Below are 20,266 nucleotides of genomic sequence, written 5' to 3'. Positions count from 1 at the left end.
CAACTTATATCAGAAATGGAGTATGTTACACAAAGTTAGCTTAGCTGGATAAATCCATTAGTAAAATCAATATTTCCGACTTTTTCTTAACACAACTGCCTGCACTTCCCATTTCGCTCAAAGCTAATCAAAGCTATGGATCCTGTCGTTGAAACAATAGAAAAACCAGCGAAGCACCTGTAAACAGCGTGCAACGCAAAAAATCTTTTAAAGAGCTCCACAACAAAAATTCACTCACTAGCTCAACCTAATACATTTTAATTTAAAGATGAACGCAAAGAAATTTTCTGTCGTTGATTCCCATTTTTCAGCGAAGTATCGTTTTTTTCAAAGTTTTTTTCATATAACAGACAAAGAATTATACTAAACTTGTTGCAAATGCCATCTGCTTTTAAGTATAGCATTGAAATGTTCGTAATTAATAATAAATGGTTTGAAAACTTCCTCTCTCAAAATTCGCAAGCGAGACCTCGTGGGGCAGTCACATGTGCCAAGCTTATTTAAAATCTCGCCAGGGACAAAATGGCCACGCAATATTTGTATATAATTCTCTTGTTGGCTGTGTGTCAAAGTTTCCGTCGAACGCTTTTCACCAGAGGAGATAGTTATGCTTCTATCGCAGAAATGGAACAAATTGTGAACTTGGAAGTGAAACTGGGAGAAAGTCTGGAGAAATACGTCGAGTTAGAGAAGAAAAGATTACAGCAAATAAAACAGTTTGCTGAAAGCGTTAAGGAAGCGACCAACCGAGTCAAAACAGACGGAATAAAAACTCTCGAGAATCCCACGTCAACATATGCTATTATTAAAAGATTTGCGAATGGATGGAGCGAAATTGGCAAATTTTTGGACAAAGATTATTCGAACGGTAAGCATCATTATTTTGTCCAATTGCCAAATTAATTAAGTTGTATTTTGATTTTTTTCACGCATTGTTAGGTTATCAGCGCCAATGAAAGCCGTTTATATTTATATGTTTATTTCTCAGTTTGTAGTCTTTTAGTCTTAAGTCAATTAAGTTTACAATTACCATAAATTTCCTTCTTAAGATTTTGTTAAAGAACAAGAGAGGACCGCTGGTATTACAATCTGATTACACTGCAACGAAAACAATTGAAGCACGGGCGATTTGACCGAAAAAATAATACACTGTTAATTTTGAGCTCTTTTTTTGGAATTAAGTTGATATTTTATACTGTATTTTCTAATTATGCAAACTGTATACACTAACAGTATTTAATTTGCCAGTAACTGTTCCTTGATATTTATTTCCGCTGTGTACATGCAGTAAAATTTGACAGCCGTTTCGTAATTACTGCTGCAAAACCAAAACTAAAACAATCTTGGACGTTAGCGGCAAACGTAAAACGTCAATCAGAGCGCAAAACAATATCATTCACATCACAGCGGGAAAACGCGCGAAAAACACCATGTTTGACCTGAGTGAATGGTTAAAACAATTTTAAGTTGCACAAGGATTTTATTAAGCCCATTGGTGGACTGATAAATCTCGAGATATTCGGGAACCTTTTTTTTCGATGTAAAAGGAAGACTACTTTTAAACAAAACTTGTAACCAGAACCCTTGTTCTTCTCCGTCGGACCCCCCGTCCGTCGACCCAAACGAGTAGAAACGGAGAGAGAGTGGGAACAAGATTTTCGATTTTCGTGACGAGTGATGATCTTGCCCATGCGCACTCGATTCTCAACAGCAGACCTTTGCATTCGTGCGCAAAAGAAAAAGAGCTCTGGGATCGAGAATTATTCGTATTCATAGTTCGATCTGCATGTCCCTACTTCTGACTTCCTTTCTGACTTCGGTAACGTTCGGCCCTCGGGTGATCTTCAGGCAAAACCTTGGACATTTTCGGCAATCTTTGGAAACTTTGGGTAAGATCTTCCCCAAAGGATCAACTTTGGAATCATCGGGTGTCCTCGCGAACGTTTTTCAGGAATCGTCGTAAAATTTTAATAAACGGAAATCAACGAAAAATAACCTTTGTCCAAATCATGCAATCAGAATTCATTAGAAGAACTGTACGTGCACGTGATTTAGTAGAAGAAAGAATTAACGGTTAGATTGGGACCCAAAGATTTAACTTTGAATTTCTACCTCTGTCTCCGCAGAATTACAAGATGTTCTTAATTCAAACAAATGGCAATTTCCAACCTACACTGAGGACCTCATTGGAGCTATGGCGGCGCTGTTTAGGCTCCAAGATACTTACAACATAACTACTGCTGACATGGTCAATAACAATATCCCAGGTAAGAATAGCAAATCACGGCAAGAGAGCATTTGTATAAGTCATCTCCCCGAGGATACTCCCATGGACTATATAGACCCTATGTAGATATGTGCCGCGGGATAGGGTATGGGTTTCGAGGTTCTTTGGCATTTTGATCCCGGTGTGATCCCAAACAAAAGATGTAGTGTGTAAACGTCCAACTGAAAGAAAATGATATGGCCTATTAAAACTGGACTACCCATTGATGTATTAATGAAGCGGTTTTTCTCTCTATTTTTGTCGATTTTCTGGGTCAGATTTTCTGACTTTCTAGGCGGCTAGGGTTTAAGTACCATTGCGGCATACGACTATCTTACGTTGACGAAAGTGCATGCCCCCTCCCTTCCGGGCCTCTTCGAAAACAGTGTTGTAGCCTGCCAAACAGGCGCAGTTTCCCGGAATGTTTAACGAACTAAGTGAGGAAAGATAGCGCTCGTTTTAAACATCCTCGTGCGAATTGCGCTCCTTTAAAAATCTTCACCCCTTCCTCTCTCCACGCCTCCAACTTTTACCGAATTATGCCGAGCAATTCACTAAAATTCCGAAATGCATATATATATGTATACTGGTGCTGGGAGCCATCATTGAACCATTATGCTTTAAATAACTGAAATCATTTTTAAAAGGTTTGTAAGTTTATACAAAGGGTAGAAAGCCGGTTTTAATGACGGTAACATGATTTCCCAAGGCTTAAGTACTTATATATGTACTGAATTCCGAAAGCCCTGTTTATCCTTAGCATTTTTTTTGTCGACTGTCTCAAGGACAAGTGACTTGCCAACGGCTAAGTAAACTCGTAGCACAGTATATTTATTTATTTATTTATTTTTTGCAAAACATACAATTTTCGATTGACGTCGTCCAACCAAAACCAAAGACAATCTATAAAACCAATTTACACTCGAAGTTAATACTAGTACATGTAGCTGGCACGAAGCGCGAAACACGAAAATTGAAACGAGAAACGCTGTGTGAACAAGTCACGATTAGTTTTGGATTTACCGTCTGATTGATTGAAAAGTGGCGCGAGTTTTTCAAACCAATCACAAAAGGTAGTAAAATTGCAAAACCAAAGCGAACGCGAATTACTTTCGACACTCAATCAATCAATCAATCAATCAATCAATCAATCAATCAATCAATCAATCAATCAATCAATCAATCAATCAGTTTATTAACGTCATGACGCGGGATGAGGCTACCTCATGTTTAAAAAGTATGGCAATAATACTCAAGTGAAAATCTCTCTATTTAGCTATATTTTTAGCTTATGTCAAAAATACGTGTTATTTTAGGATGTGGCCCTGCTCCAAAGCTATTAGCTGAAGACTGCTTTGATATGGGTACAGTGGCATATCAGTCCGGACGATACGGACAGGCCAGGGACTGGTTAAACATGGCGGACGAGTTAATAAGTCAAGGAAGACACGACGAAGCTGTGAATCGAACAGAAGTGTTAGAGTACTTGGCATGGATCGAATATGTTGTAAGAAAACTTACGTTGGTACCCTTTATATTACTTAACTTTTAGTTATGCGTAAAATACTTTAAAACAACGTCCCTCGCCAATTATATGACAATTTGATTTGCAACTTGCGCCTTAAATGATTGTTTATGTTGATGGTTTAGTTTGTATAGTTTGAAAAGAAACTTTTTCAAGCTAGATGTTCCCTTTCTTTCCCACAGGAAGTATTTTCGATTAAAAGGCCGCCGAAGCTTTTTCGTTCTTGTTACACGGTATATACGGAGTTTCGGCTTGTCTAGACAACCGCAAGTACGAGATATACAAAACGCGCGCGCGTGATATAGCAGCCCCTTTCTTGGCGCGAAAAATTGCTTTCTAAATTTTTCAATTTCCACGTCACACAAGTTACTCTCTTCTCCAGCACATTTTCTCGTTTTCTTCTCACAGTGTAAAGAGCTTTGTATGACAATGCAAACATAAACGCTGTGTAAAAAACAACTCATCGACAATATGGTTCAAATAGGACAGTCAGAATTGTAAGCTGATCAAAAGACGCACGATCAAAAGCTCGATCAAAAGAGCTAATGTGTATACACCTAATTGAAGAAATGTTGACCCTGTGAAAAGCAGAAACCATAAATGATAAGACTGAATGTCATTCTGGGTAGACAGCCTTGGTAAGCCTAGTATTGAAAATTCCTTTTATTGACAATCAAGATATTTTTCTTCTTTTGGGGCCTTACGAGCATGATTTATGCAACCTGTCATATCATGTTTATTCTGTCACAGATGGGGATTTTTTTTTCGATTTCGCAGTAAACATTTGGGTCGCATCGTTCATGGGCAACCTCGTCCCCAGGGCAAGAAGCAAGGCTGACACTACGTAGAAATGAAAAAACCTTAACGGGACAACGACATGATAGAGTCCAAACTGAAAGTCAAAAATGCAAACTCTGGACAGCTGTTTCGACATGATTGGGTCTCTTCAGCAGAGTGTATGCCGCACAGAATAGAGCAACCAGCGCAAAGACAGTTGTCTATAAAGAGCTGTCGCCAGCTCCTACGTACACTAGCAGCATTTTCGTCCGCGGTCCCTTGCTTTCTATTGTCACATATTGAAAAGGCCCTGGGTCGAGGTTGGTTCATGGGTTATGCTTTTCACGGGTCAACGTTTCTTCAAACAGGTGTATGTAGTGACAAAGTGTGACTGCTTTTCGTTGGTGAATTACAAATTGATTCATCTGTGGCACCGATAATGCTGATAACAATTATAAAAAGAAATACTAATGGCTTTTGTCTTTTACGTTTTTATGTAGAAAGGAAATAACGAAAGAGCTCTTAATCTTACATTGGAAATAGTGAATCTAGGTAAGATATAATCTTTCCACTTTAAAAATCTCTTCACTTTTAAAATTTGCAGTGTAGGTTTGGAAAACTCATTCACGATTTTACAGAAATAAAAGTTGTGTCTATTCTTATACAGCTCCCGACAGCAAACAAGCGAAAGAAAATGTGATGCACTACAAGAGAGCTGTTGAACAAAACACACGTGACACCCATGACCAAATAAAGGCAAAAGAGGAAGAAATTAACACGGCTGCATTCAAAAGTGGGGAGTACGCGACACTTTGCAGGGGCGATACAAGCAAGGTACCAGTTCTCTCTCTTTCGTTTATCTGTTCCGCAGGAATGGGCGCTAATAACTGTGCTAATAACCGCGACCAACCCAACTGTTACTTATTATGGCCGTAAAAGGTGAATAGGTGATGTCAAATGCTCAGTGCGTCAAATTCTAGGATCAAGTCCTGTCCAGGGTCATTGTGTTGTGTTTTACTCTTACTCGTAACCTTGGACTAGCATCCCAAGGAGAGAGCGGAAAGACTCTAGTAGCTTCGCGCTATGGAACTCTGCATTAAGCGCTTCTCTGAATAGCCACCTGAGCTTGAAGACAGACGTTATCCACTACAACTTTAAATACAGTTAAATTAAAACTGCATGAAAAAGAAGGCGCTCTTCTTTAGTGTCAAAAAAAAAAATGTCGAACATCCTAACAACGCAAGTAAGAACCTCCTCCACTTCTTTCTCTTACTCCTCCAGTCCTCCTCCTCCTCCTCCTCCTCCTCCTCCTCCTCCTCCACCACCACCAGGCCGCCACCGCCACTATCACTTCCCTACTGCAACTTACTTTGACAGCTCGTAATATTGTTTTACTTTCGATTTATTTACTTTTTCTCGTTCATGACTTAGAGTACCCCTCAAGGGAATCTCATTTGTTGGTATCACGGCAGGAAGAATCCTTTGCTGATGATCAGGCCTGTTAAAGTAGAAATGGTTTGGAGAAAACCTCGAATATTCATCTTCAGAGATCTCCTAAGCACGGCTGAAGCTAATAGAATCAAGGAGATCGCTACGCCCAGGGTATGTTACTGCTAAGTATGTCACAACCTCCTTCCCGGCGCTTTTCTTTTGGATTTAATTTGGAGAAGGGAAAAGCCTTGGGAACGAGGTTGAGTATATCAATGTAGCAGAAGCTTAACTTAAAAGTAGGCCTAGACAGATTGTGCTCGCAAAATCATGAAAAGTTCCTCTTTTTAAAGCCAAAAAGTTGCTAAAATGTTGCCCAAAAACCCAAAAAGTTGCTACTAAAACTTCAAAAGTTGCTACTTTAATATATTAATATTTCATACAAATATTATTAAATATCATTAATCATTGTTCTTTTTGGATAATTGGAACTTAAGAAAGTTCAATATATTAATCTGAAGTGTATATCTTGGGCACATGTATATTATAAAAGGTTTGCACAGTTGAAGAATACGCTGCCGACGCTGGGCAACCAGGCCAAGAAAGCCTGGGCGACCAGGAAGTGGTAGTGAACCGAAAATAACTGAGGACGAGGTGGGCTTATGATGTCCTCTCAACACCTCCTCGACACCCGTTCCCTGCTAGTATGCAAAGTATCAATGTTTTTACAGAAATAGATGGTTCCTTTTCAAAATTTCAATCACATGTTAATTTTTGTGATTCTTATAAGCCATATCAATACAAAGTTGCTCAAAAGTTGCTCAGAAAGCCAAAAGTTGCTCAAGGTTGCTAAAATTGGAAAAAGTTGCTCCAAACGCCAAAAGTTGCTCAAAAGTTGCCGAGCACAATCTGTCTGGGCCTACTTAAAAGTGCGAATTGCATCCAAAAAAGACAATCAAAAAGACAATTAAAACCCAGGGTAGATATGCTGAGGAACAAAGTTTAAATTTAAATGTAAACAATGAGTAGAGGAGAGTTAGAAGTTTGTTTGAAGTTTTAACAATGCGGGAAGTTTAACTACGGTAAATGGTGACACGATTAAGATTGGCTGATAAGATTCTCCCACTGTAGTTGCAAAACGCGTAAACCATCTTGCCATACAAACGTTTAATCGAAGATAGATACGGTAACTGAAAATAACAAAATTACAAACACAGAAATGAGCATAAAATAACTTACAACGAACGACATGAGAAAACAGGAAAACAACAAAGCAAAATAAACGAGAAACTTACGAAGACGAATGTGACCACTGAAAAATCCATAAAAGACGAACGGTAAACTTGGAACTTGACCATAAACTCGAAATAGACTGTAAACTCGAAACTTGCAAACAAAAACAGACTAAATAAATTACACGCAACAGAAAATATACCAATATGCAAATAAAAGTAACATGTACAGAAATAGACTAAAAACAAAGGGAACTAATTAACACGAAAACTAACACGAAGCTATGCATATGAGTAGTAATGACACTAAAACTAAACGAAACGAAAATTCTGGCGCCTACACCCAGACCACCCACCTTTGGGGAAAATCAAACTATCCATTTCAAAAGTTGAACTCAAGGCGCGTTTACACGACAGAGAAAATTGGGTACGGACCCGTCAAAAAATAAGTCCGGACCTGACCACTTTTGTAGAGAAACAGTCAAATCAAAACGGGGCCATAGGCGGCTATGGCCCCGTTTTGATTTGACTGTTTCTCTACAAAAGTGGTTAAGTCCGGACCGTTTTTGTGACAGGTCCGTACCCAAATTTCTCTGCTGTGTAAACGCGCCTTCAGAGTAAATTTCAAGTCATGAGCTTGGATTTTCAGTATAGCTGATGCTGTTTTCTCTTTACTTGGCAGCTTAAAAGAGCAACTGTGTTTAACAAAAAAACAGGGGAGTTGGAAAACGCACATTATAGAGTAAGCAAAAGGTATCTTGACACTGCACTAGCACAAGATTATTCTGTAGATATACTTAGATTAGAGAGTGAATAAGCCATTTTTATATATATATATATATATATATATATATATATCTACGTGACTGCGTCCATTACCGTCACTCGTAATCAACGGTCAAACGTGTGGTGCGCGTGCGCATTTCCCGCCAAACCTGTCCCATACAAAGTCTTAAATTTTTAAAATCTTTCGCTTTTGAGCCAAAAGTTAAGCCAGTCGCTGAAAAGTTTAGCTTTGTACGCCGCTTATGCATTGGAATTTGATTATTCTTATGAGTTTGACCGCTATGAACGTCACTCATGTAGAGCAGTCAAACGCAAAAATACAGCGCCACTTTTAAGAATTTTTTAATAATTTAAATCGTAGTATGTAAAAATTTTGTAAGAAAACTTTGCAGAAAATAAAGTGGCGAGCCACTTCTCCAGGCGGTAAAGTTGCTGGCGAAGGCTAGGAAGCTTAAGTTGTCAGAAAATGGTCACGTCTTAAAGTTCTGCCTTGGCCATAAAGGGGCGAATTTCGCCAGTTTGGTGGGAACTGCGCGCGTTGTGTGTTTGATCCCCTTGTGAAGTAATAGCACAGCTGTAATGACTTCTGTTCGGGATGATTATGTATGTTTTTTTAAGGTTTGAGTCATAAACTTTAGTGTAATATTACTCTTACATGCAGCGCTTGGCTTGAAAGCGAAGATGACGAGGTCATTGAGAGAGTGAACCGTCGAATTGGGGCCGTGACAGGCCTGGAAATGAGTACTGCAGAACAATTACAGGTATAGTAAACATACAGATAATATTGTTAAAAACCTATTAAACATGTAGATATGCAATATATTTCATATGAATTGAGATTTACTCATGAAACGGCGAGTGAATACACGTCGTGCTGCTTCAAACCTTGGCCAACCAGAAGAGAAACGTCGCTCGCCCAATTAGCAACGCGAAACTGTTACAGGGACACTGAGCCGTTGCTCCAAAAATGTGCTATGGGCTTGATCCCATTTAGGGGGTGATGGTAGGCTCTTACCGAAAGTGCTCGTAAAATAAGCATTAAATGCTAAAAGAAGTGCTCGTTTTTTGCCAAAAAAGTGCTAAAATAATGCTAATTGTTTAAAAAAGTGCTCGTGGGTTACATAAAAATGCTCACTTCTTCCGATTTTTTTAAACATATAATATTAAATTTTTCAGATTTTCAGTTACATTTTTCAACAACAACATGTAACGATCAATGTTTTTTTCCATTAATCTAACACAACGTTTAAGGTTTTCTATAAATTATCCATTCTTCTGATACCAGAAGTTAATCATCGCTTGTTATTGGTTCATCGTTACCCATACTAGAAGTTAATCATCGCTTGTTGTATTGGGTCATCACACTTGCTTGCAGATAGTCAACTAAGACGTGCTCTTGTTGATCATTGAATGAGGAGTTGAGAATAGAGAATACCCTTTCTGCTTCCAGACAAAACAACTTCCCGTCTTTCATTAAAAGTTGTTCTCCTGGAAATTGCCGCATCCGATCATGTATGCTTACGTTTTTTGCATCACAGTTTCCCCTAGTCTTATTTTGTCCACTGATTGATGGCAGAGTACGCTCTCGAGCAATCTCTGCCATGGCTGGCTACTTCCATTGTTCCTCGTGGATGACGACGCCATCTTGGAACGAGTGTGATGGACTGGGCAACCTCGTCCCCAGGGCCTTCTCGGTGACGAGTTTTCAAAATGGCTGCTCGTCAAGGCCCTGGGGACGAGGTTGTGGACTGGCTTTCTAGAAGGCAACTGCTGACCAAACCAAGCCTCATCGGCTCCTTTGACTATAATGAGGGCAAAATGCATCTGGGAGGCTTTGGACGCCATAAATAAAGTCAGATTGTGTTTTTACCACAAAATTATACAAATAATCAGTCGAAAATCCAAAATAATGCTAGCAGTGCTTTTTGGGATAAAATGTAAAAAAAAATGCTCGCAAAGCCAAATAGTGCTAAAAAAAGTGCTAGCACCTTCGGTAAGAGCCTAGGTGATGGAGGTAGAAACATTCTAGTCCCCTGATACAATGGAAACCGAAACAACTTTCAGCGTCTTTGAGACACTTGACTCTAAGCAAACTTAACCTTTACCATTTTTTACAAGGTACATAGACTTGAGCAACCTTAAGGCGGCATTTAATGCTACTTCATATTTTTTTATTCCATCAACTAGGTTGCAAACTACGGAATGGCCGGACAGTATGAATTTCACCTCGATTTTGGAGTAAGTATCGATTTACTTGTATAATTAAGTTTTACAAAAGTGCAAATTTCGACTTCAAAAATTGGTTCAATAAATCTGTGAAGGTGGCGCTTTTAAAAGAAAAATAAAAACGTCCAACAACGGAATACCAGTAAAAGGAAGTCAGAAACGCGATAGATATTCGGCACAATAATAAAGAAGAAGAAGTAGGCGGTTTTTTTTTACTTTTCTTGGAGATGAAGAAACAGTTATAAAAAAAAAATTAAAATGACGATAAGTCGACTGAGGTTGGTGTTACTTTGCTAAAAATGAACGTGACTAAAAAATGATGCAGTAAAAAAGTGTGATTTAAATGAACAATGATGTAAATAAAGGTAACTTGCAATTGTCTTTTATTTCTGTTAGGACCCAGGCTCACCCTTGGACGTATCTCCGAATGGAAACCGTATTGCCACTGTCCTTATCTATGTAAGAAGTTTAACAGATCTTAATTTTATACATTTGATATGCTATTCAGCCTATTCTCGCTCTAGAGTCCACACTGAAGTTTGTAAAAGAAGATTTATTTACAATGTCAGTCGTGAGTTTTCAAAATACCGTTAGATAAAGGCCTCGTAAGGGGTTTGGGTGGGCTTATAACTGGAGGAGCTTATATACTCGGGGGAGGACGGGCTATAACCTGCATTAAAAAAAAGTTTGTGATTGTTAAAATAATGATATATAATTTATGCTGTTATAACATTGGACTCTGATTGGTTGAGTTAATTAGATTTAAGACGTGTGTTCCCGCCATGTTGTTTACAGGTTCAGTTCGGTTTCGATGCGACGTGATGTAACGCATGTTTAGCGAGTGTTTTTATAAAATTAAGACTTGGAATTGTAGTGGCACGGATATTATTCTTCTAACAGGCCGTATGAGCTTACAAGAAACGATTTAAAAGGCTCTGGTGATCAGTACATTATAACAGAGTTATTCTGATTAAATCAAACGTTTTGTTCTGTAATGTACATACAAACTTATTATTGCTAGTTATGTAAGAAAGTTGGGTAGTTGATATGGAATAGCTGAATAGAAGTCGCCTTTTATACTCAGAGACTTCACTTATAAACGAAAAATTTTTTACGTTTGTAGATGGGTCCGTTACCGCATGCGTCTCATAAGCGTGGAAGGGGGAGGGATTTTACCCGACATTTTTCGGTAAATGAAGTTTAATAAATAGTTGTATGTTCAACTCACTAATTCTTGTTTTTATTGTGTTTTTTTGGTTCCATAGCTTAATGACGTCAGCAGGGGAGGTTACACAGTATTTACGAAAGCTAAAACTTTCGTCAGTCCGACAATGGTAAGAAACCTCCGGGGGGACTCCTATATGAGAGGAGCGAGGATGCTCGTGGGAAATTTTGAAAAGAACCCCTAAAAGAGACCAATCTGGGTGTAACTCAAGCTTTTCTTGACCCTAAAAAGATACCAAAAAACTCGGAATATAACTTTTATTTGTGTATTTCTTCCTGTGCAGCCCTAAATGAGACCATAAAAATCACTAGAAAAATTGGCGTTTTGCCCGGAACACCCAAAGCGAGGCCAAAAAATTCCTGAATTCACACCTCTAAGCGAGACAACTAGCATCCCCGCCCTTTTCATATGCAAGTCCCCCCGGGTAAGAAACCATTGGACTAAACAGGTTTTGTTCCAACTTGTATAACTGCATCAGCTAACTAATACTCTCCTTTCAACATTGGTAAACAGTTTTAGCTTATCTTTTTATTTACTTTTCTGTATTCATCGCATGGATTTTCTTCGCTATTAATTTGAATGTATAAAATAATATAGTTTATTGATTGATTGATTGATTGATTGATTAATTGATTTACATTTTGATAAAAAGCAATTTCTTGACGGAATAACTTCTTGCAGCAGTTTGAACTGCCAAATATTATTCTCAATCTCATTATTAACACAAAATAAATCATAACCACGAAGGAGGTTTAAATACCCGGTCTTAATAGACATAGATTTTTACGATTTCATTTCTCCGTTTACTCCTTAACTTTTGTTTCGATTGAGAAGCTTTTATCACTACCGTTTCGGATTTGCTTACAGGGTGACGCAGTGTTCTGGTATAACCTCAAAAAATCAGGAAAAGGAGATTATGAAACGGAGCATGCCGCCTGCCCAGTCCTCTGCGGAAATAAATGGGGTGAGTTTTCAATGGGACTGGTGCCTGCTTTCTCAAAAGCTTAACTGGCCAATAGGAAAAATTGAATCATTGTGGTAGTTCGTATTGTGTGATCTTTCGGGTGAGAGTAGTTCTTGAAAGAACTGTTGTTGGAGGGTGACTGACGTTTTGATAACCTCTAACAGTGGCACATTATGCGTTACAAATAATTATTATCAATAATAACACAGTGTTTTATTTTATTTTCAGTTGCCAATAAGTGGCTACATATTCGTGGACAAGAATTCCGTCGTAAATGCAGTCTGAACCCCGATAAATGAATGACAAATACTTCCAGGCTAGATTTCCACGTTAGTCAGACGGGTTCCTCCTGGTCTGCGGTATTAGATAGGAAAAATAAATGAAATTACAACTGGCAAGACACAAACATAAATTTTTCATCAATTACTTATTTGCACATTGTAAAATTTAGAACTTAATCAATAAACTATTTGTAAAACACAACGTTAGTGTCAGTCACGGTTCCGTCAATATTGTACCTTAAAGCCCCCCCTCCCCCCGGGTTACTCCCATACCGTAAAATTCCGGTTATAAGCCCTGGGCGTATACAGCTTCGTAAGGGGTTTTGTGTGGGCTTATAAGCGGAGGGGCTCATATCCAGGAGGGCTTATAAGCGGAATAAAAAAAAAACGTTTCGAAACGACCTACGTAAGTGTTGATCGAAAAACGTTTTTAAGTTAAAAACGCATAATAAAGTAACACTTAGCCCTACTCAGTACTGTCATCCAACAGAGGGGGGCTTATATCCGGCGGGGGATTGTAACCGGATGTATTTTTTTGTTTCCAGGTGGATGGGCCTATAACCAGGGGGGTTTATAAGCGGGGGGGGGGGGAGCGCTTATAACCGGAATTTTACGGTATGTACTTCGGGGTAGGGTATGCCTGGTTTGTGAGGTTCTCAGTCCTTAAATAGGGTATCCTTTTTGCCCCTTTTAGCATGTTTTCCTGGTGCGATTATGAGGCAGTATTCCGTGTTAAGTCTAACCTGCGTGGCCGGCGTTCAAAGGGGAAGTTGAAGGGGAGTTCGAGCGCGAAGCGCGCTTCGCGCTCTCTCCTCGCATCTCGCGCTTCGCGCTCGAACTCCCCTTCTCCTTCCCCTTTGAACGCCGGCTACGCAGGCTGTGGTCGGCTATGTTAAAGATAGCTAAAAATAAAATGCGTAAACGTCCAGCTAAAAGAAAAAAGACATATGGTAGTTATGGTGTACCCGTTCAAGTCAGAGAAGTAATATAAGAATGCATCGTCCCGGTCCCCCTCCCGAGGCAATGTTCGGGCGTTTTGATTTGGTTGCGGAATCGAGAGCGGAACGCCGCCATCTTGGGTTTGAGTATCAGAGAATCCTGGGTACGAGGATTGTGAGCTTGCGGTTTCTATGTACAGCGGTCACATGGCAACATTGCCCCATAGCCTTGTGGGATTGCTTTAGAGTTGTTTTGCATACCAACGGAAAATATATGAAGGAAGTGAGCTTTTATTGTTGAAAAACCGCGTAAATATTGGTGAAATTCTTCGTGATCTGACATCAAGAAAGATTCAAGACCAAGCACTACTATGACCCGTCAAAATACGGCGATAAAATTCTGCGATCAGTCGGAAATAGATTGATAGTGAAGGTCACCTCAAGTCGTGCCAAGAAAAATGCTTTCGACTTGGACAATTCCTACCGACCCTGGTTTTGACACAAGAAGGCCTTCCAGTGCTGATAGATACAGTCCGGTGTATGCAGAAAGGCAACCGAAAGCTCGAGTGAAGCCTGAAGCGCTTTCTAATGCAATTAAGAACCAGGGAACTCTGGCGCAGTTGTTTAACCCCCATGCAAGACCATACTCAATCGGATCAAGACCCTGTAAGTTGTGGTTATATTAGCTTACATTTAAATTTTTTTATAGCACAGCTAACAGCGAGGATCCTAAAATATTATTTTATACTCTTGCCGAAAATGCCGTAAAATGATTATTTTCTATGCGTTTGAAAGAAAACGACATTCGCTTTGCGAACGTTTATGTTTCGCTGGTTATGAATGGAGTACATATACACGTAGAATCAATTTTAGATCATTGTCTTTAACACTTGTTTAACTTTAATTTTATCAGAGGCATCGTACATATAAATTGCATGTTTGCAACTCCATTTAACTAAACCAACAACAATTTGTTCGCACTACTCTGTTAGATTCTATCAAATAGAATGATAATTTTCAAATGGTCATAAATTTTGGTAATAAAGTATGGTCATACTAAAACGTCACAAATGCTTGTTAGCAGCTTATATAAATCATTACTGATACAGTACAACACCTGTATACTAAAAAGAGGTTCCATGAACAAATACAACTGTAACTGTCGCGCCGAAATCTCAAAACAAATTACATTTTGTTTTTGTCTCTTACAGCTTCAGCACAGTCAAAGAATTTTGCAAAAGAAAATGTGCATCGAATTAAGGAAATTCAGAGAGCAAATCGAGAAAAACAAAGAGAGTCTAGTACTAATGAACCTGTGAAAGCTGTTTACAAGCCAGGGAAGTTTGATCATGTTGATTCAAAAGTGGCACAGGAAGTTAAGGTTTGTGAAATTATTTTGTCATGATCTAATTCAGTTGTTAGGATGCCCTTGAGTTCAAGGCCTGGTTGATCATACTAGAGAATTTGCATTGAAGTTTTATGTCACCAGTGTGAACAACACGACATAACAACATAACAGGAACATATTGACGTAAGCCAAATGACATAAGGAAAAAATAGGGCCCCAATGGGTCCATGTGTTTTGCTGCTAGAGCGTCTTAGGGAACATGTTGATGAGCGGAGTCGATGAATCAACTCTTTTATGTCTTCACTTGTGGGAATCACTGTCACTCCTGTTTATAAGAACGCGGAACGATCATCGAATATCATCCCTCACCACACTCTCGCAAATCAATCCCTTGATAACACTAGGACCCCGCCGCACCCTACCAGGGCCCGCTGGTTCCCCCTCTCCCCCTCCGCCGGCCGCGTCAGTTTTGGCGTGGCTCTCGCCCCCCTCGTCGGCCGGCCGCTTTGTCGCCGCTGTGTTTTTCTCTCCTTTTTGTGTTTCGTGAGGGTAGGCGAGAAACTGTGCACTGTCCTTTGGAAAATTGACCTTCGGCGGGTTCCAAGTCTTCTCTTTCGTGTGCTGCGATTTCTTGGGTGGTCGCCTGTCTTTCCCGTTCTTTTTCGGTTTTCTGTTTTCCCTTCCCGTGGGCGTTCGGGCCCGTACTCGTGCTCGGCTCGGTTCGTTTTTCTGTTTGTTGACTCGGTGTTCTTTCTCCTCTCGGCACTACGCCTTACCGGTCCTCCGCACATACTCTGTTTGCTTGCGCCATTGCGGCTGCAGCAAAACACAAAAACTGATCTTTCCTTTATGTTGTTATGTCCATTTTGTTATGTCGGGGTAGCCCCCTTGGGGTATGGAGGAGGCTATTATTTGAATTTTACAGTATAAGGTTTCATATTCAAAATCAGTTTTTTCAATGTGTCATTGTTTTAGGCTCCCCCTCCACCACTCCAGAGATCAAACTCTGCGTCATTTCTTCGAGCTGGTTCAAGAAATGGTCCCCCAGTCAAGGACCGACCCACTTCATGTGAACCTGTCATTCCACGCGAGATGAAGTTGACTGTTCCTAAAGCCACTATTGCTAAAGAGGTAAGCATTTTGTGTTTTTCAGTAAGGGACAAATGTGTTTTTTATGTATCGGCTAATCTTTTCAAATGTAAATTACATGAAGCTCTTTTTAATGATATTCCCCTGCATTGGCCTCCATTACAAGCTATTATCAGTCCAATACTGAGAATACGAAAATGGTTTATTGTAGAAACTTATCCTAAAAAATCAGGATAAGTCATTATTTATGGAATATATAAACATAATTTGAATGAACCAAATAGAACCATAATCAGAAAAATCTTTTAAATGTATCATTTAAGTTAATGGATAGTTGAAGATTTTCTTCTTGACTCAGCATGTAAGAGGACTGGTTGTCCCTGTCCCTTGTCTTCTCTCTTGGCCATGTTGTCATTTGGTCATTGATTTTGTTACGCATAGTCATGAAAGGTCAAGAATTAAAAGTCATAGAATTTTAGGTAACAGAAAGTATGCAAACTCTAAACTGAGTTCAGAGAGCCCCCTTTTATGACACTTGACTCATAAAAATGCCCATTGGTTGCTGGAAAAGCACTTTGTCTGGTACTGTAGTTGATGCATAATGTCATAGCTAGTATGTAGTTGTGCCTTGTTATCAGCGGGAATGTGCAGTTCCAGAAACTATCCATACCCACCCCATGAAAGGTCATTGGAAATTTTGAGGGGATGGGGGGTCTCAAAGGCCAAAAATAATGGGGGCTTAACTGGAATTTCCGGAGGGGTGGGGGGATTCAAACCAAAAAAACATACATTGTACCTTCTGTTAGAGGGGTATGGAATTTTCTGAAACAACACAATTCAATAAAGATCCAGGTTTTTATCTCTCTTTCAATATGAATCCTTTCATTGATTGTTGTCTTTTACTATAATAACAGCACAAACCACAAGTCAAAAATGTCAATCACATCAGTAAAAATGTCTACCGTGCCCCCTCGCCTCTCAGACCACGTCCACCCTCAGTAATCGCAGCTGAGAAGTTGGCAGTCAAGAAACAAGAAGAGGAAAAACGCTATAAAAGAGGAAAAGTACCCAAGTAGTAAGTATACTAAACATTTAGTCCCAGGCTCAAAATATCAACTCTCCTTTCTAGAAATCATACAGTTCTTATAATGTAAGTAGGAAGAATTTGGTTTTACATTAGGACCATATATCCTAGTTGATGATTTTCTTTATTCTCATTACATGTCTGCTTGACAATGCATTGATATTGAAAGGAGAAATAAGGTTTTCATCACTATCAGGACTCGAGACTAACGGTAGCCAACTAGCCAAAGGAAACTAAAATTTTGGTTTTGGCTACCAGGTTTAGCATTCCTACTAGCCATTTGGCTAGTGAAAAACTTGGAAAAGTCAACTGTTCTTGATAGAAATCATTATACCTGACTAGTGAAAAATTACTTTTGGCTAGTAAAATCTGACATGTCACTAGCCAGTAAACCAGTGAGTTTAAAAGTTAGTCTCAAGCCCTGACTATTCTAAGAATATAAAATCACCAAGTAGAGACTAACAGAATATCTTAGGGTATTCCCAAGTCCCTAGCGGGTCACTTGGGTAGAGTTTACTTCATCTTGCCTGCTTGCAGAGCCAGCCATAAATTATAATGAATTTTTATACCAACAGGTTAGAGTGGTTTTCACTTGAGTGTCACTCTTCTTCCTTGCTTCATTTTGCCTCAAGTTTTGACTGGTTTACTGGATTGTTTGCATCCCTTGTGATTGACCGGAGTGATTACTTTGGTTTTGGTTTTACGACACTCAGTTGAAATTGCTCGACTATGAAAATAAAGACGTTCATTCTTGTTCTTCCATCGAATTCTCTGAAGTGCTTTGTAGCAGTATTGCTAGTCTCCCTCCAGGGATGACATACTAGTCCATCAGAGGGCTCCCCCCCCCCCCAGCATTCTGTCAGGTTTCTCTAACAGCTCACTGGTACCCATTTATACTCCTGTGTGGAGAGGGAAATTGTGAGAGAGAGGAAGATTGAGTTACGAAGAACACACTGTAATGCCATATTTGTGATTACTTCCAGCTTAAAAACTCGACAAGAGCAATGGAAGCAAGAAGAAGCAATAAGAATTGCCAACATGCCTGATCCAAGTGTCCCCCCTGGACACACACTCATGCCCAGAGAAGAACGACTTCAGACACTAGCGAGCCTTCAAAAAAGTACGTTCTGCAAGTTCCTACTGATAAGTACAAATGTTGTTATGTACACCTGATTGAATGGATCGTTGACCCATGAAAAATTCATTTATGTATAACTACCATGAACGATGCGACCCAAAGGTTTACTGGGAAATCAGAAAAATAATCATCGTCTTTGACAGAATAAACATGATAATAAGACAGGTTGCACAAATCGTTCTCTTAAGGCTCCCAAAAAAAGAAAATATCTTGATTGCAAATAAAAGGAATGTTTCTAAGCTTTTCATCAGTACTGTAAAATGAACTGTACTGATGTATGGAGCTGAAACTTGGAGAGTAACGAAGAACATCACAGATAAAACCCAAGCCTTCGTCAACCGCTGCCTACGCTACATCCTTGGTGTAAGATGGCCAAACACCATCAGCAACGAAGATCTATGGGCAAGGACTCAGGAAGACAAGATGATGATTCAAATCAGAAGAAAGAAGTGGAAATGGATAGGACACACGCTAAGGAAACCACACAATAGCGTAACTAAACAGGCACTCTTCTGGAACCCTCAAGGAAAGAGAAATCGTGGAAGGCCAAAAAACAACTGGAGAAGATCAGCCGAACAAGAACTGCGGCAGATAGGTCTACGATGGACCCAAATTGAACACCAAGCCCAAGACAGAGAACAGTGGAAGAAAACTGTGGATGAGCTATGCTTCACTTAGGAGCCAAGGCTATATATATTCTAAGCTTTTCAAGGCTCTCTACAGAATACCATTGGATCATATCGTTCATGGTTTATGCTTTTTGAGGGTCAACGTTTCTTCAGTTTATACGGATTGTTTTGGATCTGACTACAGCAAAACTGTTAAATCTAAACCTATTTATTCTGACTAATTTGCGACCATGTGGTACGAAAATTTGTCTTGGTTGCAACCCATGTAAATATTTCCCAGTTTTTTTCCATCTTTGTTCTGGCTTGCAAACCTGAGTCTCTATTTCGCTCTAAAATCCAGGGGGCAAACGCGAAAATAGCAAGTGAGCGCGAAATACGAGAAAGAGACGGAACTCCAACATTTTTAGCCGTCAAGGTCTCGTTTTGGTTTGAAGTGAAGAAATATGGAACGCTGTTATGTTGTGTTGGCGGTTTAAACCGTCCAAGCACGGAAATTGGTCTCTTGTAGGGGTCAAAAAGCTTGCGCCACGCCCAGATTGGCCTCCCTTAAGGGTTTGATTAAATTTTCCGACAAGCATGCTCACCCACGGTGCCTTTCATTAGGGAGTCCTTCCTCGGGCTGGGCATATGCTATCATGTTTTTCCAACGTTATTTTTTTCTTTTTTCTTTTTCAGATCAGTCAGAACTTCTCACCCAATTAAACGCCCTTCCCGTAAGAGTGGACACATTGAGAGTAAAGACAATAAAAGCCGAACTTGAAAGAAAACTTTCCGAAATAGAAGACGCCATTAAAATATTCTCCCGACCCAGAGTCTTCGTTAAAGTGGACGACTAATAACCTCAGTGGAGAGGTGAAGGGACAAATAAGCGCCTTACCCCTCCCATGTTAAATAACATCGAGAAAAGAAACCTGGTTTAGCTTGCAAAAGAGAGTATTTTAAACATCCAATTTAGTCTCCAGATTTTAAAGATATGCCTAGTCGTTGTTGGCGAAAAACTGAAATATATGAACTTTTTATATGTACATTTTAACTGAAAGATGAACAGAAAACTAGAAATTAAAACCGTTTAACCCCAGTATAAATTAACCCCTAGCTCCCATTTCCATCCACAATTAAAGCGAAATATTATGTCGTATCATATCGTAGTAGTGTATACATGCTGTGATTAGTTTAAAGCTGTGCATTATGCCTTTGTCAGTCCATGTAAACGAACGGCTACCATGGCAACACTGTTTTTATTTTGGTTTGAAATTCACGCCCAGCGTTCTTTACTCAAGTCTCAAAAACTACTGTAAATAAACGTTATATACATTGTCATTCAAAGAAA

The 20,266-nt window shown here is 39.4% G+C and overlaps 2 protein-coding genes across 2 annotated transcripts; both read left to right on the top strand.

Moving 5' to 3' along the window:
• The first annotated feature begins 475 nt into the window (after window positions 1-475).
• Window positions 476-12,905, top strand: LOC144666128 (prolyl 4-hydroxylase subunit alpha-1-like). Its single transcript, XM_078527487.1, has 13 exons — window positions 476-868; window positions 2,127-2,267; window positions 3,583-3,773; window positions 5,069-5,120; window positions 5,236-5,402; window positions 6,000-6,170; window positions 7,911-7,981; window positions 8,676-8,775; window positions 10,202-10,252; window positions 10,637-10,699; window positions 11,506-11,574; window positions 12,333-12,429; window positions 12,658-12,905. The coding sequence occupies exons 1-13, from the start codon at window positions 523-525 to the stop codon at window positions 12,726-12,728; spliced, it is 1,590 nt and encodes a 529-aa protein (XP_078383613.1). The 5' UTR covers window positions 476-522; the 3' UTR covers window positions 12,729-12,905.
• Window positions 12,906-13,889: 984 nt separating this feature from the next.
• LOC144666140 (enkurin domain-containing protein 1-like) lies at window positions 13,890-20,266 on the top strand. The gene is made up of 6 exons (XM_078527502.1): window positions 13,890-14,314; window positions 14,860-15,029; window positions 15,972-16,127; window positions 17,000-17,160; window positions 18,153-18,289; window positions 19,612-20,266. Exons 1-6 carry the CDS (start codon window positions 14,107-14,109, stop codon window positions 19,770-19,772), a joined length of 993 nt encoding a protein of 330 aa, XP_078383628.1. The 5' UTR covers window positions 13,890-14,106; the 3' UTR covers window positions 19,773-20,266.

The sequence above is a fragment of the Oculina patagonica genome, chromosome 9 (assembly GCF_052425735.1).
Source record: "Oculina patagonica isolate OP01 chromosome 9, crgOcupat, whole genome shotgun sequence".
Lineage (NCBI taxonomy): Eukaryota > Metazoa > Cnidaria > Anthozoa > Scleractinia > Oculinidae > Oculina > Oculina patagonica.
Note: the sequence above shows the minus strand (reverse complement) of the source record. Positions and strands in the feature narration are given on the sequence as shown.